The following is a 26,613-nucleotide window of genomic DNA, read 5'->3' on the forward strand; positions in this document are numbered from 1 at the left end:
ACGGTCATCTCCCTCCCTCTCCCCCTGGCTCGGTGTCTGACTCCACCACTGTCAAGCTCTCTGGGACGCTACCCCGCGAGAAGGGAGCTGTACAAATGCACGTTGTTGCCCTCAAGGAACTTTATCCAACTCCAAATCAACAGAAAAAAAGGATGGTAAAGTTCATCATAATTTGTAAAAGATAACTTTCAATGGTCAGAGAAGGAATCATTACTACAGGGAACAAGGGTGAAGTACATCGAGTCTAACATAACACCTTGTGAATACTGTGCAAAGCCACGTAGAATATCTCTTTCCTGAGAGGAGATATTCTCCATTTGCCCAGGGTAAACCCAATTCCATTGGGTTTCCTGTCCAGCAGAGGCCTGTGCCATGTGGATGATCCTTTAGAAGGGCCATCTGTGTCCAGTTTGTGAGAGACAATCACCATCGGATCACCAGGCCCAGTGCTCAATACGTAACCTACAAACCAGGACCTATTGGCGCTGGGACAATACATTGCAGCTGTAGTCTCAGTCAAACACGCATAATATTGCCATTGACACCACCAGGAATCTTGGTCAACCTCCCTCTTTGACCGAGCCTTCAGTCATCTTCCCCCCACCTACCCCTGAATCCAACCCCCACCTCGACTGCAGTGAGGTGAAGGGGCTCCTTGATGGAGTTCCGGAAAGTGGAAAGCCAGACCGTCGATGGTGGGCCGGACAGTCTGGGGGATATGACCTTCCTGAATCCCACTGTCAATTTACAGCCAGATTGCCAGCACTATCTCACTATGACTCAGCTCCCACTAGAGCTTTGTGGAGATGATTTAAACACACTTTCCCATGTCAAGGGTTTGAACCTGAGCTGGTGGTTGGTTTGGGGGGTGGGGGGAGAGAGAGGATGACCAAAGGCACGGTCAAAGAGGAAGGTCTTGAGATGGGAGGTGGGAGGTGAGGGAATGGACGAGGTGAAGGGAGTTCCAGAAAGCGGGGGCAGAAAGGTTGAAGGTGGGGTGGGCAGAGTTGGGGACGTGAAGCAGACCAGTGCCCACCGAGTGGAGGGAGGGGCGGGTTGGTAGGATTTAAGAAGGTTGGATGCTAGCCTGCATGAGGGGCGCTGTGTAAATGCAAGTTGTTGTTGTTCCATATCCCTCACTGTATTCTCCCTGTACCCGGTGTCCAGTCTTTCATTTAAGTGCACATGGCTGTCGCCCCAACAACTAACTGTCTCTCTCTGTGTGTGAACGCCTTCGGAACTCCATCCCACAATCTCTTCGCCTTCCTCCCCCACTTGCCTCCTTCAAGGCACGTCTCAAGACCCTCCTCTTTGACTGCGCCTTTGGTCACCCTCCTACCCTCACCCTCCCTGATTTCGACCCCCTGGTATAAGTGTAGTTTGTTGTTGTTATGGAGACACTTACCTTGCTCCTTTTTAAACTCATTCTCTGTCAGGAAGACCGGCATCAGCAGCTCTCCCACAGGTGGCTGGATTGACACGTAAAACTGCCTGGTTTGAGAACTGCAAAGCAGCAAACACAACGCCACAGTCAACAGTCCAATTCCAGAAAAACGTAACATCACTCACCAACGAACAAACGGACACAGCTCTATTCATTTGTGACTGAATTCATTAATAACTGATTAATAACTAACAGCCAAATTACTAACTGCAGATACACTGCGTTCTGTTTTATACACATCCTTACTGTTGCTGCAAAGGGCACCACAATCTGTCAGCCACCACTTTCTCAACCTACTTAACTGCTCCAGATCTCGCTGGATGCTATTTATTCACCTATTATTCCTTTGGCCGCACTGCTTCGTATCACAGCAACGCTCATGACGTTGTGAGCTCGTAAGGGTTAATCAAAACAGGGTGAATATTTAAGTTCATGGCAGAGATCACTGATGCTCAGGGCCAGATAGGCTGTTGAATTTGTTAGAATGAGATATCAATCTGTTTATTCCTCTTAAGGTGAAACAATGTTGGTTCGGTGCTTTCAGTTTATGGCTCTTTTGTCAGCTTTTGTGAGTTAATGGATTTTATGGTCCTGTCGGAGTCTTTTAGTCTGAAGATAGTTGAGTTAACTAGTTTATGTTTTGAGGATTTATTGGAGGAGGTAATTCTTAAGTCAATTGGGAGTTGAGTTTGTCTAAGTACGGAGAACTGATTGGGTAAAAAATTCACAGGGGTACATTTGAGGTATAAAAGAGAGGGAGTGGAGTTACACAACACAGTCGATGAGTTTTGGAGTTTTAATTAATGTTTGATTTTAATATTACTAATTATAAAAACTCTGAATTTCAGCAACTTATAAGAGATTTGAACTTGGGTAAGGTCACTCTATTTGTTTACTCCTGGGGGGGTCCAAGTGTTGAGGCTCAGTGGTTTAGATATTTTATAAAGTATGAGATTATTATTAAAGTTATGTAATAATCTATATTAATATAGTATTATCAAAGTATTATATAAGAATTGTGTGTTATTTTTGCGTGGATTGCTCCGAATGCGGGAATATGTATATTGTATCACATGGGTTTGAATAAACTAGGAATATTTTATTAAAAGCCAAGTATTGGGTGTATTTTGTGAGGCCACTTTGACCAGGAATGTTGCCTTATTGTAATTCAAGAGAAGGATCGCTCCTTTCAGAGTGCACCTGGAAGGAACACGAAATTCTCACCCAGACATAAGATATCATAACAACCTGCTCTCCTCCACGTTGTGTGTATAAATGGTTGGAAGAAGCAAACAATGTGTTCTCCTCACTGCCTCCCACAAAGAGCCTTTCCATCCTTCAGGCCCTCCTATCCTTAAATTCCACCGTAAGACCGACCTCTTAGACCTCCTTATGGACATCTCCCCCTGATCATCGGTGATCGGGCCTTCAGCCTCTCTGCCGCAACCCTTTGGAATTCCATCCTACAGTCCCTTCGCTCCCTCCCTCGCCTCTCTTCAAATGCCCCTTCGGTCACCCTCCAAACCCTGCCCTCCCCCCTCCCTGATACCAACCCCCAGCTCACGTCCAAATCCCTGACTGTCCAGCGCCTTGAGATGTCCTCCCGACGTGAAAGGCAGGCGGGTGTAAATGTGATATGGTATTGTATTGCTGACTGTTCCCTGCCTCATCTGTGCTCTTTAGGTGAGCGTTGATGGCGTCCGCACAATACAAACCGTGATTTTACCAGCGTGTGATGTATATTAGAGAATGGTCGGGGAACGTGGTGTAAACTCTGGCGCTGACTCACCAGAGCTGGAAGTTGGCGGCTTGTGTGGAATCACAGAAATCGATGCCCAGAACATCAGTGACCACCTCACCCGGGGGGAGAGACGCTGCAATCGTGGGAAAGAGAAACACAATAAACAACAACTTACACTGATATAGCTCCCTTCACATGGGGTAGTGTCCTGGAGCGCCTCACATTGGTGGAGCCAGGGGCACAATCAGAAAAAGAATAAAACAACCCTTGGACGGAACAATGCTAAATTAATAATAATCATTGCATTTGATACAGCGCCTTATCACATCTTCGAAATGTCTCAAAGCGCTTCACAGGATACACTGTAATGTGAATTGACTGTGTGTTTTGTGGATGAAACGTGGCAGCCAATTGTGCACAGCAGCGTCCCACAAACAGCCTTGGATTGAGTGACCAAATTATGATTATTACTACGTAATATTGGGAGAAAGGACCATTGCCCCTGCAATCTGAAGTATAAAATACGACACAAACAATATTGTTATGGTTCACAAAACTTCATTTAAAAACTCTAAATGTCTGCTGGACAAGCTACCGAATACGCTGTCTGCAGTTTTGGTAACCCAGTTACAGAGAGCAGGTGACAGACATAGATTCACATGGTCGATTCCGGGGACGAGGGGTTATAGTGAATTCCCGCAGTGCACGTTCGCCTCGCAAGTGAGAGGACCTGGGTTCGATTCCCGGGCAGGGCAAAACCTTAGGCAAGTTTCCTTACTCCACACGCAGTAAGTAAGAACCCGGTTGTTAGTCAACTGGCGGATCGCTTTCCGGGGATAATAATCCCTTCAAATAATAATTTGATCATTCAATCCATGACAGCTTGTGGGATACTGCTGCGTACAATTGGCTGCCACGTTTCACACACAAAATACACAGTTAATCCTCACTTACAGGATATTCTGTGAAGGGTTTTGAGATGTCCAGCTCCCTGGGATGTCTTTCCGACGTGAAGGACGCAATACAAGTAATTTGTTGTTGTCTCAACAACGTGATAAGGCGCAATATCAAATGGAAGAATTATTATTGACTAGTATATTATTATAGTTATGCGGATTGGTTTCCACAGGGGGGGTCACAGTCTTTACAATTCAAGTTTCGGGAGGATTTTATTTTGATCGGCCAGAGACGCACAGAAACTCATTATGTTGCTTATTTAACCAGACAGAGTTCCACAATGTCTGTCACCTAACTATCGGAATCTCCCTGTATCTGTAGTGCAATATTCTCTCTCTCCCTGGAGGGACGCATTCTGCTTACCTAATTCCAGAAAATATTAGGCGTAGGGTGGCAAGAGCCAAGGCTTGGGGACCCCAGAGTGTGCGCTGGGATAAATGCTGGAGTCTAACCAGATAAACCCACACAGCTTTCCATTGCTATCACTGTCTGGCAAGCTTTCCCAGATAGGCTCACCCTACCCATTAAGGTTTTGACTGCAGGGTTAACAGGAGCGGAGGGGAGGATTCCCTGCCCCCAGTGACTGCCCTTCCAGGTCCTGCTGATGAGCCGGGCCGGGCTGTGCTGTCATCAGCAGTGAGTGCCCTGGAATACTGAGAACCCACCTGGCTCAGGAACCGGATTAGAAACCGTCACAGAGGGTGGGCCTGGAACCAATTCAGCCGTGAGGAGACCCCACTAGGAGGATAAGGACCTTTTAAGAGGTTAATTAAAAGATGATAGAAAATTGTACTTGCTGATTGTTAAATTGATAAGAAGGGAGATCAGATCATGATTGTGACTCAAAGAGTTTAGACAGAGATGAGCTTTTTTTTTAACAGAGGGTTATTGGAGTGTGCACACTGAGGATCACATTTCCTCAGGTGGCTGTGAGGCTCAGATCAAACATAATTTAATAGGAAATCTTCCCACATGAAGGCAGGAGGGTCTCATTGGTCAAAGTCTCCCTTCCTGGGATGGCCAAAGAGTGGGATTAAACCTTAACGAGCAGTTTCTATGCCTGTTCTCCTGGCTATACAGGGAATACAGAGATGGATGGAAACAGGAACAAGGACGGGATGGGATAAGTCAACAAAAGGAGAGGCTAGGAGGGTGCGTGACCAATGGGAAAACATTTAAATGAATAAAAACTGTTCCGAGAGTAAGTTTTTCCCCTTTTAGAATCTAAACATTCCTCACTCTGTGACCTGCTGACCCCATATCAACCTGTCCGCTTCCTCTGCTCAGCAGGCTCCGGCCTGCTCCATGTCCCCCGCTCGGCCCAGCCCACCATCGGTGATAGGGCCTTCAGCCTCTCTGCCCCCACCCTTTGGAACTCCATCCCACAGTCCCTTCGCCTCGCTCCCTCCCTCTCCTCCTCTTTGCACACCTTCGGTCACCCTCCTACCCCTACCCTCCCTGCCCTCCACCCCTCCTGATCCCAACCGTCATCTTGAGGCCAAATCCCTGACTGTCCAGCTCCTTGGGACATCCTCCTGACGTGAAAGGCGCCATGGAAATGTTATCTGTTGTTGTCCCATTCCCGGCCTCACCGATTTCTTTGAACTCCTGGATCTGCATCCCTGGCTGCAGCTTGGGCTCCCTGATGTGGATGTTCTTGACTTCGGTGTCCGAATTGTTGGTGAATTGGAGGTGGACAGACACCATGGTGGGCTGGGGGCTGAACAGCTGCCTGCTGAAGGTGTACTCCACCGCCAGACCCTCGCCCGTGATCCTGTGCAGCAACTCGTGGCTCCTGTCAATGCTGAACACAGCACTCACCACCTGGAATAACACAAAGAACATAAGAATTTGCTGGTGAAAGACGACCAAGGTCCATCTAGTTCTCCTTCCACCATCCTGGCAGTCGTTTGACGTGTCATGTTCCAACAATAACAACTTGCCTTTAAACAGCACCCCTCACGCAGGGCAGCGTCCTAGAGCGTTGGCAGTTTCTGAGCACGAACCCGAGCCAGGGGGAGGGGGAGGTGACCCTAGCCACGGTCGAAGAGGAAGGTCTTCAGGCGCGACCTGAAGGTGGGGAAGGAAGCAAGGAGCAAGGCGGAGGGATAGAGGAAGGACGTTCCAGAGTTTCGGGGCGGAATGGCTGAAAGCGCTAACTATATTCTGTAAGTCCCAAACTATACACTGTTTCCCCAGATATTATTTTCTAGCAGAAATCGATCTCATTTGTTCTTGAAAACAACATTTTCTGCTTCCACTATCTGTCTCCCTTGGGAGCCTGGTCCATAAACTTATTGCTTGCTCACTCAAGTAGTGTTTCCGCAGATTTGACCTGAATTTAACCCCCTTCAATCTCAGTGTCCTCTGGTTCTATTATTCAGTACAAGGTTTATCAAGGTCCACATTATCTATTCCCTTTAGAATCTTGAAGACCGTAATCATATCGCCCTCAACCGCAGGGCAACCTCTGAACAGAGCCGTACTATAGACTTCTGCGCTGTGTGTCTGTGTAGAGCGTTGTCTGTCACTGACCACCTCACACAGAACAAAAGGACCAAATCACAAAATCCACCTATATTTTTGCTATTTTTCTCCCAGTCCCTCCTCTCTTCTGAGGCTGATGCCTCCACAGCCTATGGAGCTGTTTGCTTCTCCTGTACCAAGCTTTGACCCCATCACCACCACCTTTGCCCCGGCTCCACTGGCTCCTCATCCCCGAGAGGATAGAGTTTAAAATCCTTGTCCTCACTTTTCAAGCTCTCCGTGGTCCTACCTACCTCTGGGACCTATTGACATCAAAACCAACCTGTCCGCTCCCTCCGCTTGGCGGGCATTGGCCTGCTCCATGTTCCCGCCCTGCTCGTTCCACCATTGCTAGTCGGACCTTCAGCCTTTCTACTCCCACCATCTGGAATTCCATCCCAGAGCCCCTCCACCTCACCCCCTCCCTTGCCTCCTTCAAGCACCCTCTCAAGACTTTCCTCCTCCCTATCTCCATCCCTTTTGATTCCAACCCCCAGCTCGGGTGCAATCCCTTCACTATCCAGCGTCTTGGGATGTCCTCCTGACTTGAAATGTGCTGTAGAAATATAATTTTGTTGTTGTTGTTGGTGAAGCAAAAATAATAATAATCCTTGCATTTGATATAGCGCCTTATCATTTATTCCAGACGTCTCAAAGCGCTTCACAGGATCCACTGTAAAGTGAATTGACTGTATATTTTGTGGGCGAAACGCAGCAGCCAATTGCGCACAGCAGCGTCCCACAGACAGCCGTGGATTGAAGTGACCAAATTATTATTATTATTGGGCTTAGAAAATGGGAGGAAGGAATATTGAGTGAAAAGTGGAAAAAACTATCAGAAACAAGTGAAATTCAACTGGAGTCAAACAAAGTCCCGGCTGTAACTCCTGGTATGTGAATCCCAGATACACTCACGTTGGAACACATGGTGGTATCAGACAGTGTGAGTCCCTGCAGATCCAGGTTCAGGCTCTTGGGCAACACGTTAGGTGATGGGCTGTTCTGGGGGGCAGTGGGGCTGCTGACTGTGGGGGGAAAAGAGAGCGATAACTGAACACAACGTACAACAAGCTGTTACAACACATCAGCTGCTTCAATACTGGTAGCTGGAGACCACATTTACTCAAAGTGTGCTGAGGCACAATAATAATAATAATAATCCTTGCATTTGATATCACGTCTTCGAGATGTCTTAAAGCTTCACAGAATATACTGTAAAGTGAATTGACTGTATAGTTTGTGGGTACAACACGGCAGCCAATTGCACACAGCAGCGTCCCACAAACAGTCGTAGGTTGAGTGACCAAATTATTATTATTATTTTTTTGAAGGGATTATTACCCCCAGAGAAGCGATCCACCAATCGATAAACAACCAGGTTCCTATTTGCTGCTGGTAAACAGAGGCGTGTGGAGTAAGGAAACTTGCTCAACATTTCGCCCTGTCCAGGAATCGAACACAGATTCTCTTGCTTACGAGGCGAGTGGTCTAACCACTGAGCTGCAGGACTCCAGTTAATAAAATCTAAAAAAGACAAATTTACTAAGCAGTGTAATCAACGTATAATTAATTCCGTGAAGTGCTTTGAGACGTCGAGAAAGACATGATAAGGTGCTGTATCAAATGCAAGGAATATTATTATAGCGCCTTATCACATCGTTGAGACGTCTCAAAGCGCTTCACAGAATATACTGTAAAGTGAATTGACTATATTTTGTCGCCGAAACACGGCCAATTGTATTTGTAGGAAAACACGGCAGGTGTGTGTGCCAGTGAGCTCCCACAAACAACCACAAGAAAAATTACCGATTATTGGCCAGGCTCCCAGGAGAAGCTGCTCTCTCCGAGCTCGCAGGTCACGTGGAGTTCCTCCTACATAGTCAACACCATCTCCTCAGGAAGAAAGTACAGCGTTGCTGCAGAATCAGCAATCCTCGTGCCCACACAATCAGTTCTCAACCCTGTCACTCACTGCTTAAAGTTTCCTTATTGTATGAAAACCCCACTGATCGTTAATTGAGATAACAAAAATAATAATAACCCTGACATTTGATACAGAGCCTTATCCCGTTATTGAGACGTCTCAAAGTGCTTCACGGAATATACTGTAAAGTGGATTGACTGTATTTTGTGGGCACAACATGGCAACCAATTGGTGACAGCTGGGTTCCAGAAACAGGCGTGGATCGAATGAAGTAATATTTTTTTATTCCTGGAAAAGCGACACGCGAATTGACTAACAACCGTGTTCCTAGTTACTGCTCGATAAATAGAGGCGTGTGGAGTAAGGAAATTTGCCGAAGGTTTCGCCCTGTCCCGGAATCGAGGCGAGCACGCTAACAACCACGCTACAGGACTCTAGATGTTCTTTCACCGGTGAGAAAAAGTATCACGATCTCATCACGGAGAGTACGTGTGAGTTATTCCATGTTAAAGAACTGCTGATCCCTGACGTCATTGGTGAGATGTCCTGAATTACATGGTGTATGTTCTGAAAATACTTTGGTTGCTCATATCTTTTTGGTGACTGTGTGAATGAATGCTGAGGGTATTTTTAGCCCTTATCTCATTGTCAGCTGCACACACCTTTGTCCACATGGCTCACTAATGCTGCAGATCCAATCTGTCCTCACAGATTCAAAGCAGCATTACAGACCGAGTTTACAGAGTTTATGAATGAATGCAAGCATTTTCTACAATATAAGCTGATAGTACAATATTAAAGGGGGTGAAGGAACAGAGAGACCTGGGGTTCATGTAAGTAAATCTTTGAAGGTGATAGGACAGGCAAATAAAGCTGTTAATAAAGCATCCGGGATACTGGGCTTTATAAATAGGGGCATAGAGTACACAAGTCAGGAAGTTATGATGAACCTTTATAAACACCGGTTAGGCCTCAGCTCGAGACTGTGCTCAGTTCTGGGCCCCACACTTTGGGAAGGAGGTCAAGGCATTGGAGAGGGTGCAAAGGAGATTGACCAGGATGGTACCAGGAATGAGGGACTTCAGTTATCAGGAGAGGCAGAGAAGCCGGGATTATTCTCCTTGGAGCAGAGAAGGTTAGGAGGAGACTTAATAGAAGTTTTCAAAATGATGAGGGGATTCGACAGGGTGAACAAGGAGAAACTATTCCCACTGGCGGGTGGGTCGGTAACCCAAGGACACCCATTTAAAATAGTTGTTAAAAGAAACAGAGAAGAGGTGAGGAGAAATGTTTTCACATAGTGAGTTGTTGGGATCTGGAATTGCCTGAAAGGCTGGTGGAAGCCGAGTCGATATCAACGTTTAAGAGAGAAATAGATAATTATTTGGGGAGGACAAGTTTGCAGGGCTATGGGGAGAGAGCGGGAAAGTGGGGTTGATTTGGAAGCTCTTTTCAAAGAGCTGGTACAGACATGATGGTCTCCTTTTGTGCCGTATAATTCTAAGATTCTACGTTACATCACTGAATGCAATAACAACTTGCATTTATACAGCACCTTTCACGTTGGGTAGCTTCCCGGAGCACTTGACAGAGTGTCTGACCCCTAGCCAGGGGGAGAGGGAGGGGGGAGGTGATCGTAAGCACGATCAAAAAGGAAGATCTTTAGGTGGGGTTTGAAGATGGGGAGAGAGAGTTTTGTGAGTATCATGGGAATTAGTTGGATCTTGTGTATGGTGGAGCTGGGGAGATCTGCGATGAGGGTATTGGAATAGTCCAGCCAGGAAGTGATGAAGGCGTGGTCGAGGATTTCAGCTGCATTGGTCATGAGGTACAGATGAGGTAGGCAATAATAATAATAATCCTTGCATTTGATATAGCGCCTTATCAAGTCTTCTAGACTTCTCAAAGCGCTTCACAGAATATATTGTGAAATGAATTGACTGTATATTTGTGGGTGAAACACAGCAGCCAATTGCGCACAGCAGTGTCCCACAAACAGTCGTAGATTGAAGTGACCAATTTTATTGTTGATTTTTTTGTCTTGAGGGATTATTATCAGGTGTGTGGAGTAAGGAAACTTGGCCAAGGTTTCACCCTGCCTGGGATCGAACCCAGGTCTCTCGCTTGCGAGGCGAGTGCTCAACCACTGAGCTACAGGACTCCTTAATGTGTGCAGAGCAATTGTGCAGCAATGTAATGAGCATGCAATGATGTAATGGGGACATTGTAGGCAATTCAGGGAGTTTGTGCCTGAACCTGAGATTATTACTTGTTTGGATTAGGATGCATTGGCTTCATGCTGGGGAGTGAAGGGATGGATGATTAGTCATAGGAGTATGGAAGGGGAAGTCATAGGGGAAGGGATGGGGAGATCATGGGAGGAAGGGAGAGGAGTCACGGGGAGAAGGGGTGAGGAGATCATGGGAGGAAGGGAGAGGAGTCATGGGGAGAAGGGGTGGGGAGATCATGGGAGGAAGGGAGAAGAGTCATGTGAGCAAGGGAGTTAACAAAACTTGTAATGAAAACTGCTCAAAACTTTGAATCTTGTGACAGTGTTAAGAGCACAAACTTCTGACAGAAAGGCAGTGATACAGGAATGACCTTTCTGCTTGTCACAACCATGCGAGGGGGCAGAATTATCTACAAATCTTAAGAGCTACAAAAAGTGACTGCTGGTACTTTAAACGTTGCATTCTCAGCATCAGTAGTGTAAAAAGCAGATTTTATCAACACCAGCCAGACATTCCAAAGTTTCAAAGTTCTTTCCAGAAATCACCATGAAACAGGAGAGCTAAACTCTCACTGTTAGTAACCTCCAGTCACACATGGACATCGTCCCCAAGCAGATCAAAACTGTGTTCTAAACACACCAATATTCACATTTCAAACTATTCATGACTATTATAACTTAATAGTGAAAGGCGCTATATAAATGTAATTTGTTGTTGTAATTCCTATTTATAACCCTTCTCCAGCTATACAAGCTAAAAATGCAAACATGTTAAATCCTAAATATTCACTCATTTAATTCCAACACCAAGTAAATCGAGTGAGTTGTATACATCAAAAATATAGATTTTAAGGCAGTTAATGTTGAGTCTCTACCAAAGTCTCCAATGTGATGGATGTGCAAAAGGTTCACTTACAGTCATCCAGGTCCAGCAGGGAGATCTCCTTCCTGTTAGCCTTGGGAGGTCTCGGAGCGGGTTTGCTAACGGAAACCTAAAGCGCAAGAAAGCAGAGGCCTGAGGTTTTCAATTGTCGGTGAATTACAGGTTTTATAATAATAATCTTTGCATGATATAGCGCCCTATCACGTTGTTGAGAGTTTTCAAAGCGCTTCCCATGTCCTGTAAAGTGAACTGACTTGAGTACCTTTACACTCCGATGCCTGACATTCTCTCACCTTTGGATGACTCCAAGAGGACTTAGACAGATTGGTAAAATGGGCAGAATGTGGCAGATGAGGAGAAATGTGGAGAAATGCGAAGTGTTGCATTTTGGTAGGAAGAATGAGGAGAGGCAGTGTAAACTGATGGTACAATCTTAAAGGGGGCAAATGAACAGAGACCTGGGGGTCCACATAAGCAAATCTCTGAAGGTGGCAGGACAGGTAGATAAAGCTGTTAAAAAAGCATCAGGCTTTATAAATAAATAAATAAATAAATAATAAATACATTTATAAATAGGGGCATAGAATACAAAAGTCAGGAGGTTATGTTGAATATTTATAAAATGCTGTTAGGCCTCAGTTGGAGACTGTGTTCAGTTCTGGGCTCCGCATTTTAGGAAAGGTGTTAGGGAATTGGAGAGGGTGCAAAGGAGGTTTACCAGGATGGTACCAGGAATGAAGGACCTTAGTTATGAGGAGAGGTTAGCAAAACTAGGATTATTCTCCCTGGAGCAGAGAAGATTAAGAGGGGATTTAATAGAGGTTTTCAAGATCATGAGAGGATTTGAACCGGGAAACACTGTTTCCACTGCATGTGGGTCAGTAACCCGAGGACACCGATTTAAGATAGTTGTTAAAGGAAACAGAGGGGAGGTGAGGAAAAACATTTTCACCAACAAGTTGTTGGGATCTGGAATGCATTACCTGAAAGGGTGGTGGAAGCCGATTCAATAGCAACTTTTAAGAGAGAAGTAGATGGGTATTTGGGGAGGACAGTATTGCAGGGCTATGGAGAGAAAGCAGGCCGGTGGGATTGAGTTGGAAGCTCTTTTAGGAGCCAACACAGACACGATGGGTCGAATGGCCTCTTTCTGTGCTGTATGACTCTATGAAAGCAGACCTCTTGATAATAATTTGCAAAAATATTCATATGCTACTGAGGCACGAGGCTGGTGTTGGTGTCCCAGAGATAGACAGGCAGCCTGACCCCCCAGACAGGCAGCCTGACTCCCCAGACAGGCAGCCTGACCCCCCAGACAGGCAGCCTGACCCCCCAGACAGGCAGCCTGACCCCCCAGACAGGCAGCCTGACCCCCCAGACAGGCAGCCTGACCCCCCAGACAGGCAGCCTGACCCCCAGACAGGCAGCCTGACCCCCCAGACAGGCAGCCTGACCCCCCAGACAGGCAGCCTGACCCCCCAGACAGGCAGCCTGACCCCCCAGACAGGCAGCCTGACCCCCCAGACATTCACCATTTATAAAGAAAAGTAATATCTTTAATTCCCTCCTATGTGTTAGTGATGTAATAGTCACTCCCCGTGAGCAGAGGTGCAGATCAAAACTGATCCCTTTTTTTATGCCACTGAGTAAATCTGAAGATCTGCTCCTCTGACTGGCCAGACATGTTGCCAAATTCAGGAGCACATTCACGACATCGGATCACACTGCTTAACCATGTATTCAGGTCAATCCTCATAGCAACTGTTTGAAAACAATTGGTCATTTACAGGGAGGAAAGTTATTCATTGATAATAATAATAATCCTTGCCTTTGATACAGCGCCTTATCACATCATCGAGACGTGTCAAAGCCCTTCACAGGATATACTGTAAATATCAGGTTCCTACTTATTGTTAGGTAAACAGAGGCGTGTGGTATAAGGAAACTTTCCTATGGTTTCGCCCTGCCTGGGAATCAAACCTGACTCCTCGCACTTGCGAGGCGAGTGCTCTAACCACTGGCCTACAAGATTCCACGTGATTAATGGTTTGACAAAGCCAGTTCATGGTAACAATCTGCAAGGGACTGAACATCAATGGTGAACAGTGTGTGTGCTGGGTGCAAGTCAGTGGACAAGAGGAGAAAATACCTGTGAATGAAAGTAACAACCGTATTGACCGACGTCTCATACCTTCTTCTTGCTCTTTGTGCGAGTGTCTGATTCAGAATCCTCCTCTGACTCAGACTCAGACGAGCTGTTTTCTGATGAGCTGTCCTCTTCGGATGAAGACTCGGAACTTGATTCATCCTTGATTTCTTCCACTTGTTTCCTCTTCTTCTTTATCATTTGCTTTTCTTCTCCTTCACTCTGCCCACTGACAAACACACCAAAATAAACACCAGGTTCTGATCTTACAGTCACAACAATAACGTGCATTTATATAGGGCCCTTCACATGGGGCAGTGTCTTGAAGCTCTTGACAATGGCGGAGCCTGATTCTGAGCTGGGGGGGAGGGAGGAGGTGACTGTAAACATGGCCGAAGAGGTCTTCAGTCGTGATAATAATAATCCTTGCATATGATACAGCAGGTGTTCGAGACGTCTCAAACCGCTTCACAGAATATACTGTAAAATGAATTGACTGTATATTTTGTTGGCAAAACACGGCAGCCAATTGAGTACAGTAACGTCCCACAAACAGTCATGATTTAAAAGAGGAGGGGGCGAGACGGTGGGATTGAGGGAGCGAGTTCCAAAGCTTCGGGAGCGTAGTGGTTGAAAGCGTGGCTGCTGATGGTGGAGTGGAGGGACAAGCAGGAGGCTGGAGCCAGCCGAGGGGGGCAGCGGGGAGTGGAGTGAGGAGAAAGCAAGTAACAACAACAACAACTTGCATTTAAATAGCATCTTCCATGCCGGTCGGTGTCCCAGAGCGCTGAACAATGGCAGAGCCCGATGCTGAGCCAGAGGGAGGGGGAAGGTGACCAGAGGCACAGTCGAAGAGGAACGTCTTCAGGTACAACTTGACACCATCCTCGGTCTCTCTCTCACACACTCGCAAACACGTCAGAAAAGTATGGAGGTGCCAGGGCATGAGAGGTTTGAAACGAGTGTGAGGATCTTGAAATCGATCGGTTCTGTGAAAGGGAGCCTGTGGAGCCCGGCTAGAACTGGTGTGATGGGGGTACAAAGTTTAGTGCGGGTGAGTATGTGGATATTTCAGGTACAGTCAGGGACTCGCTGGCTGAAATATACAAGCAGAAGAACAGCACACACCTGTCGTCACTCTGCTCAGCTCTCGCCTTGCTCTTGTCCTTTGCTTTCTTCCTCTTCTCTTTGTCAGATTTAGGTTCATTATCGCTCTCCTCGTCACTGTCTGAACTGGAGTCACTCTCGCTTTCCAGGCCACTCCCACTCGCGCTCTCGGACTCACTCGCAGACGGAGAGGCTGTGAACAGTTACAGTCATTGGTGAAAACACAGTGTCCTTGTGATGCTCCACTGGCAGAACCACTTGCTGCCGAACATCCAGCTCAGAGACGGTAGCCGCACACTACTTTTTTGTCCAGCCGGGTGTCTGACACACACGGAAACCCATCACCAGGTTTAAGAGTCTCCAAACCAAGCTGAGAATTCCAGTCCTCCCACCTACACATGGCAATCCCAGAGATAGATGGTTGGAATGGAATGCGCTCTCTCTCTCTCTCTCTCTCTCTGGAGGGACACATCCTGTTTACCTAATTCCGGAGAGTATTAGGTTGGCGAGAGCCAAGGCTTGGGGTACCCCAGAGTGTGCTTTGGGGTAACTGCTGGAGTCTAACCAGCTAAACCCACATCGCTTGCTGTTGATATCGCTGTCTGCTAAGCTTTCCCGCCACCAGTGACCGGTCTGCCACATGCGCACATTCACGCCCATGACTACACAATCATTCCCCACCTCACCTGGACCTTCACAAGAGGTGGCTATGGAACCCACCTAGGCCTCCACATTGATACATCTGCATCTCCGACTCTCACTAAATTATGTGCAGATACTGTAAACAATATGTTCAGTTACATGAACAAATGGAGCAGAAAAATACAGACAAACTAAACCAGGCAGTAAAGCCTGGTACAGCACTGATTACAATAATTGCCAACATTGTGGTGTAACTGTGGATTCTGGTATAGCTGCCTATTTATCCCTCCCTCTCCGATTTGCTTACCACTCCCCCACACTGCCTCCGCTCGGCTGGCCCCGGCCTCCTGCTTGTCCCTCGCCCCCTCCACTCCACCATTGGTGGCTGTGTCTTCAGCCACTGCCCCCTGAAACTCTGGAACACTCTCCCTCAATCCCCCCGGCTCACCCTCTCCCTCCCCACCTTCAAATCCCGTCCAAAGACTTTCCTTTTTGATCGGTTTATGGTCACCTCCCCCTCTCCCCTGGGCTCCGGGTCAGATTGCACCATTGTCAAGCGCTCTGGGACCTCACTCTGCTATATAAATGCAAGTTGTTGATGTTGTTCCACTTGTAAGATTGCCCGTTGTTCAGAGCAGGAGATGTGGTGTTTGCAAAGGGCAGATGTGACTGGCCTGGACATTAAGCAGCTGCCAGATACTCCCACAATTCAAGGCAATTTGTGTACAATTGACACAATGAACAAGAGCAGAGAGAGAGATGCCCTCTACACTGAACATTTACATCCTCACCTTCACAACACAGAACCTCACAACACACAAGATTTGGCTATTCGGCCCTTTGTGTCTGTGCTGCACTTTGAAAAATCAACCCACTCCGTCCTATTGACCTTGTTTACTCCCCCCCGCCCATGCCCCTGCCAATGGCTCCTGTTGCATGTCTATCTAATTCCCTCTTCAAACCTAATATGGATCCTGCATGGACCACTACACTAGCAGGTCCTTCCACGGCCTTTGCTCACTTGCTAAGTGTCTCAAATTGATGCCCTTCTAGTCACTGACTCACTGACCAGTGGAAATAATTTCTCCCCTTTTGATTCCATCAACACTCCTCACAGAATATTACAGCACAGAAGGAGGCCATTCAGCCCATCGTGCCTGTGCTGGCTGTTTGGAAGAGCGACCTAATCAGTCCCACTCCCCCGCTCTTTCCCCAAATCCTTACAATTTGTTTCCTCTTCAAGTACCTATCCAATTCCTTTTTGAAAGCTGGTATTGAATCTGTTTCCACCCTCTTTCAGGCAGCGCATTCCAGATCGCTGTGCAAAAAAAGTTCGCCTCGTTTCCCCTCTGGTTCTTTTGTCAATTATCTTAAATTTGTGTCCCCTGGCTACCGATCCTCCTGCCAGCGGAAACAGTTTCTCCTGTTCTAACCCCTCATAATTTTGAACTCATCATTCCAAAGCCCTCGATCAGGTCTGCTCGACCTTCTCTGCTAAAGTGGCAATAGGCCCAGTTCTGCTCAACATCTCCTCTCAACCCTCGATGGCTCTGAGGTCCTTCCTAATGTGGTGATCAAAACTAGACACAATAACTTGAATCCAATATTCAGCTCCTGGAAACTGAGACTCTACACGTCTGAACAGCTTCCTTATTTCCCATCCCAAATCAAACCGGATGATGGTCTAATTTGATTTATTCTGGAATTGAAGTTCAGGTTAAATCTGGCCATTTTAAATCAGATTTAATCACATTTGAATTAATTAACCCATTAACCCATTCCTACTAATTTCCTAAAGGCAAAAAATGTATGCCTTGAATTGCCTAATCACCTTACATGTTATGATGTTCCCTCCCCTCAGTCGGCTCCGGCTGCTCCACCTCCCCCGACCCACCCGCCCCACCATTGGTGGGAGAGCCTTCAGCCACTCTGCCCCCAACCTCTGGAATTCCATCCCCCAATCACTCCGCCTCACCCCCTCCTTACCCTCCTTCAAGTCCCCCCTCAAGACCCTCCTCTTTGACCATGTCATCCGCCACCTCCCTTACCCACCAACCCCAGCTCGGATCTGAAATGCTGTACTCTGTACACGCCTTGGGATGTGAAAGGCGCTATACAACAACAACAAGATTCCATTTATAGAGCACCTTTCACGTTGGGAGGACATCCCAAGGCGCTGTACAGTTGGGTCAGGACCCGAGTAGGGGGGAAATGGTCAGGGTGAGGGGACGGAAGGGAGGGAGCGAGGAGGGGGCAGAGAGTCGAGAGGGGAGCTGAAGGCACGGTCAAAGGTCGAGACTGGCCTTGAAGGAGGAAAGGGAGGAAGCGGCGAAGGCACTGGGGATGGAGTTCCAGAGCCTCGGGGCTGAGAGGCTGAAGGCCCGGCCACCGATGGTAGGGCGGTTGGGGCGGGGGATGTGGAGCAGACCGGAGCCAGAGGGACGGAGGGTACGGGCAGGTAGGTAGGGGGATAGTAGGTCAGAGAGGTAGGAGGGAGCGAGGCCGTTAATGGCCTTGTAGGTGAGGATGAGGATCTTGAATTCGATCCTCTGGGGGATGGGAGCCAGTGGAGGCGGGCGAGGGCGAGGGTGGGAGTGATGTGGTCTCGGTGTCTTGTGCGGGACAGTACACTATCTGCAGAGTTCTGAATGACCTGCAGTGTGGAGGGAGGGCCGGGAAGGCCGGCGAGGAGAGAGTTCCCATAGTCCAGCCTTGAGGTGATGAAGGCGTGGACCAGAGTTTCAGCCGCGTGAAGGGTGAGGTAGTGCCGTAGTCTGGCCATGTTCCGGAGGTGATGGAAGGCAGTGCCAGTTGTGGGGCGGATATGAGGGAGAAAGCACAGCTCAGGGTCGAACAGAACCCCGAGGTTCCTGATGGCTTTGAGAGGTGGAGAGTGCGGCCTTGGATGCTGATGCTGTCAGCGCCTGAGGTGCGGAGGCGCTGATGTGAGCCAATCAGGAGGGCCTCAGTTTTACGCACATTGAGCTGAAGAAAGTAGCTGCTGCAGTGACGGTATTGAGCCGCCGGGCCGTGCTGTTGTTGCTGCGCTTCACGGTAACGGCTGCTTTGACAAATGTAATCTTTTGTTGTTGTTGTTGTCCACACAGTCTCCCAATCATCCCTTGTCCCTTAGTTTGTGCTTTACAACTGCTGTTCAAAGGTGTGGAGAGTTGTGTGGAGTAAGGAAACTTGCCCGAAGTTTCTCCTTGCCCGGGGATTGAACCCAGGTCCTCTCGCTTGCATGAACAAACATTGAGGCAATTCACTTTACAATGTATCCTGTGAAGCGCTTTGAGACGTCTCGAAGACGTGATAAGGTGCTGTATCAAGTACATATTTTACTTACGAGTGTCTGCGGACTCGGTGGGTTCTGACTCCTCCTCGGAATCGGAGTAGAATGGTTTCTCCACCTTCTCCTTCCGTTTCTCCCTGCTGCTCGGCTTTGTCCACTCGGGAACCTGGAAGGGGAGGGGATCAATGACAGCTCATCCTCAAACATACAGCGCAGGAACGCCAACAGAAGAGCAGAGAGAATTTAAAAGTAGCACTGGAGGTCAGAATGTGATCCGTCACTTCATTTGTAATTATTCGATAACTGTTCATCTGCCAAACCCCGGGTCTGGTCAGCAGAGTGTCCGAAAGTAACTGAACCTAAGAATAAGAATAATCCTTGCATTTGATATAGCGAGTAACACATCTTCGTGATAAGGCGCTACATCAAATGCAAGAATTATTATTGCTTGCTATAATAATCCTTGATAATCAATAATTACTATTATTATCTATCTACCTCAGTCTTGAAGGTATGAATGGATCCACCATCCACAGCCTTTTGGGGAAAAGAGTTCCAGATTTCCACTAGCCTTTGTGGGTCTCCTGATTTCACTCCTAAATAGCTTAGCTCTAATCTTAAGATGATGCCCCTTGTTCTGGGTTCCCTCAACCACCAGAGGAAATAGTTTCTATGAATTATGCATTGAGATAAGCGTCCCTGTTATAATAATAATAATAATAATAATAATAATCCTTGCATTTGATATAGCGCTTTTCACGTCGGGAGGACGTCCCAAAGCGCTTCACAGAACACACTGTAAAGTGAATTGACTGTATATTTGTGGGCGAACGCGGCAGCCAATTGCGCACAGCAATGTCCCACAAACAGTCGTAGATTGAAAATGACCAATTTATTATTGTTTTGTTTTTTGAAGGGATTATTATTAGGCTCTGTGTGGAGTAAGGAAACTTGCCCAAGGTTTCGCCCTCTGCCTGGAATTGAACTCAGGTCTCTCGCTTGCAAAGCGAGTGCTCTAACCACTGAGCTACAGGACTCCACCTGTTGTGTTGGCTATGCATTTACTGGGACCACTGAAAGCTCCCACCAAGTTCTCAACTGGAGAGCAAGACATCTGTCCAAATACCTGACCAGGGTGTTGGCAGCACAGAGCACAAGTCACACTACATCAAGCAGGTCCCTCTCCCCAGCACCTGCTCATTTGGAAGTTTAAGCATTACTCAGCTCAGATACTATCACCAGCTTCATGCCAGAGTAATAACACTCACTTAGCCAAGCACTGGCCAGCTTGGTACTGTGATTGGTAACCAGCTTGTTACAATACTGTACTAGCAACTCAGGACAGAGTAACAGTCAGCTCAGTGGAACCCTCCGATAGCCAGAAATAATAACAATAATCCTTGCATTTCATATAGCGCCTTATAACATCTTTGAGACGTCCCAAAGCGCTTCACAGAATATACTGTAAAGTGAATTAACCGTATATTTTGTGGGCAAAACGCAGCAGCCAATTGCCCACAGCAGCGTCCCACAAATAGTCGTGGATTGTTTATTATTTTTTTTTGAAGGGATTATTATCCCTAGAAAGTGATCCACCAATTGACTAACAACTGTTCCTACGTACTGCTGGGCAAACAGAGGCATGTGGAATAAGGAAACTTGCCCAATGTTTTACCCTGTTGGGAATCGAACCCAGGTCCTCTCGCTTGTGAGGCGAGGGATCTAACCACTGAGCTACAAGATTCCACGTTCATGAAATCCCAAACTGTGGTCATGGTCTTGGGATCAGAAGTGAATGATAAAATGTTGTTTAGTTGAGTGTGTTTGTACTCGTTCCCTGGTGTTGAGCAGACATACAATCTTCATTATAAATAGTTTTAATTAAGTTGAGCTGAGTTGCTGGTCTAACACGAGATAAACTGATCTGAGAAGATGTCAATACGCTGAGTGTTGCATTATGAGGAGTTACGTTAGCTAAGAGAGCAATGAGTGTTATTGCAGCTGCTGTACAGACTGAGGTGTAATCAGGAGCAGCCAAGGCCGGCATTAACATAACCAGGTGTCTGAAAAAGCCGCGACATGCACTGATCTGGGGTTGCTGACCACGTCAGGTTAGTGGTTAGTTGGTTGTGGAGCCCTGTAGCTCAGTGGTTAAAGCGCTCGCCTCGCAAGTGAGAGGACCTGGGTTTGATTCCCGGGCAGAGCGAAACGCTGGGCAAGTTTCCTTACTCCCCCACGCCTCTGTTTACCAGCAGTAAGTAAGAACCTGGTTGTTAGTCAATTGGTGGATCGCTTTTCAAAAAATAACAAAAATAATAATAATTTGGTCACTCAATCCATGACTGTTTGTGGGACACTGCTGAGCACAATCAGCTGCTCGTTTCTCCCATGAAATATAACATAAAGACTGTGATTGCACCCCATTATAGCGCTGGTTAGGATTTGATGGAATCCCCATCGGGTTATAAAGAGGTTCCAGCCAGGGTTCCTGATCCCTATACAGACTCTCTGTTATGTGACAGCCGGGTGGGGGGAGGTCAGGCTCGGCTGTGACACCCAAAGATACTCACTGCAAGGCTCACACCTGGACAACAGCCCTGCGGCAGAGGGTTAAGAGAATAAGAGTTTGCTGGCGAGAGAAGACCAAGGTCCATCTAGTTCTCCTCCACCATCCTGGCAGTCACTGACATGTCGTGTCCCAAACTATACACTGTTTCCCCAGATATTATTTTCTAGCAGAAATTGATCTCATTTGTTCTTGGAACAAACAACATTCTCTGCTTCCACTATCTATCTCCCTCGGGAGCCTGGTCCATACGTTCACTACTCACTCACTCAAGTAATGTTTCCGCAGATTTGTTCTGAATTTACCCCTTCAATCACAGACTGTGTCCTCTGGTTCTACTGTTCAGTACAAGATAAAACAGCTTATCACTGTCCAGTCCCTTCAGAATCTTAAAGGCAGGGAGTCAATCCTTTATGACCTTTTGTGCAGTTATACGGGAAAAACCTTGTGCAGCAGTGGTCGCCTGAAGCTTAAATCAGTGATCCTTCAGATCCCCCACATTCAGTGTCTGTACAGTCATTGAGTTATCAACCTCCCACGACATTCATATCTCATATACTTGATGTTGACTTCCTGATCATACAGGAATCTCTTACCCCGCAATTGTAAGGGTCTCAAATACCTATTAGGGACAGAAAGCTTAGGTCCCTGTCCTAGCGCTAAGTGTGTCGTAAAGGTTTGAACTGAAGTGAGAGTTTGTTTTAAGAAGATCAGACAAAAAAAAGACAACATTTCCACATGTCTCCCCAGCACACAGGACCCACATTAATGAGCATCTTAGAGGCCGTGCAGGGGCTAAGGCAGCCAGTGTCCATCCTGTCTGTCACGCCAGAGTCAGTGTCAACCTTTTCCTGTGACATTTTAAAGGGTGATCTCAAAATAAACATCTACAGCCAATTTCATCTGGTCTGTGTGTGTGTGTGTGTGTGTGTGGGGGGGGGGGGGATAGGGGGGTTAAATGCCCCTGTTCCATTGTATCCACAAGGACTAGCAGATGGATGATCTTTTCCACTAGGTCAGGTCTTTCTGCGGATTTAGAAAGACTGAAGAGCGTTGTGCCTGTCATCAGCAACGCTGAACTGTTGCAATGGTTTCTGGACATAAACACCAGTCAATGAACAGCTCAAGCGAGGGAGAGAGAGATCAGTCTGTGTAGTGGCCGAGCTGTAGGGACCTGTGCACTGAGTGACATGTGACTGGCGTGTGGGAAACTTCACATCACCAATTCTATCTGCTAACTGTCCCGCACAGCTCAGCATGCGAGTGTCCACACGGCATTTACATTGTGTAAGCCCAGAAAACAGCCACAATGTGGAAACAGAGCGTTTCCCACCCCACCATCCGCACGAGGAGATTCATAAAGTCCAATAGATTTAGTTTCAGGGAAAGATGGAATCTCATCCCAGATAAGTGACGTTTAGCTGGAATGTAACTCTGATGTCCTGAATGTGAGGCAATCCCACTGTTCCTAATGGAAGCACACAGCACTGCACACAGAGCATCCCGTCCAAGTGACACAACACTGCACACAAACCCCTGCCCACACCTCTTTCCAGTCTCCCAGCAGTCCCACTCTCAGCTCAGGCTCGGCGAGCACGTCCTCCTGTGGGCAGCACGTAAAGCAGATTCCCAGTCAGCTCTGGGATCAGAGATGGATCTCTCCGCGAGGTCACACACCCTGCTCCCGGCTCACACCCTACACTACACACCGACCACCTCAGGTTTTCCTCACACCCTGTTATTGTGCTAGCGCTAGGAACCCCCTCGCTTTGCCCTTTCATAAAGAGGTTATGTGGAGAGACTAGATAAGTCCAATTCTGGCTACCACACTTTAGGAAGGATATCAAGATCTTCAAGAGGATGCAAAGGAGATTTACCAGAATGGTGCCAGGGATGAGGGACTTTAGTTATGTGGCAAGACTAGAGAAGCTGGGATTGTTCGCCTTAGAGCAGAGAAGGTTAAGGGGAGATTTAATAGAGGTGGTCAAAATTATGAGGGGTTTTGAGTAGATTGTGAGAAATTGTTTCCACTGGCTGGTGGGTCAGTAACCAGGGCACATAGATTCAAGATAATTGGCAAAAGAACCAGAGGGGAGACGAGTAGAAATGTTTTTACACAAAGATCTGTTATAGTCTGGAAGGCTGGAAACAAATTCAACATCTTTCGAAAGATACTTGGAGAAACATTTGCAAGAATATGGGAAAGAACGGGGGAGTGGGACTGATTGCGTAGCTCTTCCAAGGATCCTTCTGTGCTGTAATGTTCTATGATTCTATGAAATCACAACCCCAAGTTGTTGTGGCTCAGCCTATACTACACTGATCCATAATAATCTCAGGATCCAGTCCTCGCAATACACTGGCCTGGGTAAATGATTGCGAGCTGGGTAGAGAGTGGAGCTATGATAACTGATCCAAGGCTTATCGCATTACGTTACCAACGTATGATTTGTTGAACCAAACTCAAACAAAGGCATGTCGTCCCCACTAAACAATAGGTGATAACAAGAACAACAATAATGAAAATAATAATCATGGTGATGGGTTTTCGCGTGTGTCAAGATACCCGTCTGACCCAAAACAAAGAAGACAGAGGATGAAAAGCAGGTGTATCCTTCAGGTGTACACTTGGTTGAGTAAGACAAGAGTCGGTATCACAGAACAGCCGTGTTATTGAAATTCCACCACACTCCACTGCTCTGAGATGCCTGTAAATGTTGTGTGTATCCATGCCAGCCATTGTTTGCTGCTTCCTGGCACCATAGAAACAGGAGGAGGCCATTCAGCCCCTTGAGCCTGTTAATGTAACATAATATAACATGTAGGAGCAGGACTAGGCCATTCGGCCCTTCGAGCCTGCCCCGCCATTCAATCATGGCTCTTCTAATCTAACTCCAGCTAATACAGCTGATCTGTACCTCAAGTCCAATTACCCACCTTTGCCCCGTATCCCTTGATACTCTGACCTAACAAATATCTATCCACCTCATTCTTGAAGCTGTGAATAGATTCAGCCATAATTCACATTTTTGGGGGGAGAGAGTTCCATTTTCTTTATCCTTTGGGTGAAAAACTGCCCCTGATTTCACTCCTAAATGGCCCGGCTCTAATTTTAAGATGATACCCCCCTTGTTCTGGATTCCGCGACGAGAGGAAATAGTTTCTCTGTATCTACCCTATCGAATCTCTTTATTACTTTAAAAGCCTCAATCAGATCACCCCTCAACCTTCTAAACTCAAGGGAAGAGAAACCAAGGTTATGCCACCTGTCCTCATAATTTAACCCTTTAAGCCCCTTGGTATCATTCTGGTGAATCTGCGCTGCACCCCGTCCAGAGTCAGCATATCCTTCCTGAGGTGTGGTGCTCAAAACTGAACACAGTCTCCAGAGGGGGATCTGACCAGGCTCAGGCAAGCCCTGGAGCTTGTCTGCTCGGCTCACTGTCCCCTGGTTTAACTGCTCCTACTGTACAGTGTGGAGACCATCTGATGGAAGGTTACTGCTGACTGACTCGGACAGAAAGCTTTACCTCCACGTTGCGGACGGAGGGGTCTGGGGCCACCTCAGGCCAGTCGGGCAGCTCCTGGTAACCTCCTGTCTTGCTGTTCAGTAAGTGGGACAGGGATCCCAGCTGGAAGTGATCCCGATCTGAGAGAGCAGAGATGTAAAGGTCAGACATCAGGGAGCTGTGTGTGAGCTGGTTATACAGGGAAGGTCAGAGGCTCCGAGGGGGACAAGAGGGGAGTCGGACAACAGCGACAACTTGTGTTTATATAGTGTCCTCATATGGGGCAGCGTCTCCAAGTGAAACAACAATAACTTGCATTTTACACAGCGTCCCTCACACAGGGTAATGTCACAGAGCGCTTGACAGTGTCGAAGCACGACTCCGAGTCGGGGGAGGTGGGAGGTGACTGTAGACACGTTTGAACAGGAAGGTCTTCAGGCGCGACCTGAAGATGGGGAAGGAAGAGGCAAGGAGGCGAGAGGGATAGGGGAGGAGTGTTCCAGAGCGTAGTGGCTGAAAGCACAGCCAATGGTGGAACAGAGGGCACGAGGATCATGCAGGAGGCCGAAGCCAGTCGAGCAGAGGCAGCAGGTTGTGGGTCAGAGAGTGGTGAGAGGGTGAGAGGGTTGGCTGACAACAGAGGGTCAGGGAGGCAGAGACTCAGAATACTAAATGTTGAGTGAATTCTAATTTAAATGGTGAATCTTTCAGAATGGTGCCAGGGATGGGGAACTTTAGTTATGTGGAGAGACTAGAGAAGCTGGGATTGTTCTCCTCAGAGCAGAGAAGGTTAAGGGGAGATTTAATAGAGGTGTTTGGAATTATTAGGGGTTTTGATAGAGTAGATCGCAAGAAATTATATCTACTGGCCGGTGGGTCAATAACCAGGGGATGTAGACTCAAGATAATTAGCAAAAGAACCAGAGGGGAGATGAGATATTTTTTTACCCAGAGTGTTGTCACGGTCTGGAATGCGCTGTCTGAAAGGGTGGAAACAGATTCAATAACAAATTTCAAATTTCAAAAGGGAATTGAAGAGGAACTTGAAGAGGAAATATTTGCAAGGATTTGGGGAAAGATTGGGGAAGTGGCGCTGATTGGGTCGTTCTTCCAAAAGCAGGCACAGGAATGATTGGCCGAATGGCCTCCTTCTGCGCTGTAATATTCTGTGATTCTATGTGCCCCACCAGGTGCCTTAACCCTGGATTTATCACAGTTATAACTGATACCATTAAACAAGCTGTAACAGGCCCATTGCCTACCTTTGAAGGAGGACTCAAGGACGGGGGCCGGCTTCTGGGCCAGGAACAGTTTCTTGGCGTACTTGCTGAGGACCCCGCTCTTCTCGGTCGGTACAATCAGCTGGCGGATGAAGCGAGCGCGATCCCGGATGTCATAGTTCTGGTCGTACTTGGCCAGGTTCAGCACATACTGTGTCAGTAGCTTGGTCTGTACCAACAAAAACAGCTTACATTTACACTGCGCCCCTCACACAGGGTAACGGCCCACAGCATTCAACAGTGCCGGAGCACGACATTTGTGGGTAAATGCTGCAGTCACTTCACACAAGCAATGTCCTACAAACAGCCATGACACCAGGAGAAACTCTCTTTTATTTTTGATGAATTACTTATTAATCACTCATT

The 26,613-nt window shown here is 47.3% G+C and overlaps 1 protein-coding gene across 1 annotated transcript in view; it reads right to left on the reverse strand.

The window, feature by feature from the left end:
• LOC103188194 (adaptor related protein complex 3 subunit beta 2) overlaps nt 1-26,613 on the reverse strand; it is a 72,224-nt gene that overhangs the window by 7,855 nt on the left and 37,756 nt on the right. The window contains exons 16-25 of the mRNA XM_042343054.1: nt 26,230-26,416; nt 24,989-25,107; nt 18,947-19,058; nt 14,980-15,151; nt 13,897-14,080; nt 11,739-11,814; nt 7,584-7,693; nt 5,735-5,966; nt 3,234-3,318; nt 1,406-1,503 (exon numbers count right to left, since the gene is read on the reverse strand). Coding sequence (XP_042198988.1) covers nt 1,406-1,503; nt 3,234-3,318; nt 5,735-5,966; nt 7,584-7,693; nt 11,739-11,814; nt 13,897-14,080; nt 14,980-15,151; nt 18,947-19,058; nt 24,989-25,107; nt 26,230-26,416 — 1,375 coding nt within the window. The remainder of the gene's footprint in view (nt 1-1,405; nt 1,504-3,233; nt 3,319-5,734; nt 5,967-7,583; nt 7,694-11,738; nt 11,815-13,896; nt 14,081-14,979; nt 15,152-18,946; nt 19,059-24,988; nt 25,108-26,229; nt 26,417-26,613) is intronic.

Source organism: Callorhinchus milii, unplaced genomic scaffold (assembly GCF_018977255.1).
Source record: "Callorhinchus milii isolate IMCB2004 unplaced genomic scaffold, IMCB_Cmil_1.0 Scaffold22, whole genome shotgun sequence".
NCBI classification, from domain to species: Eukaryota; Metazoa; Chordata; class Chondrichthyes; order Chimaeriformes; family Callorhinchidae; genus Callorhinchus; species Callorhinchus milii.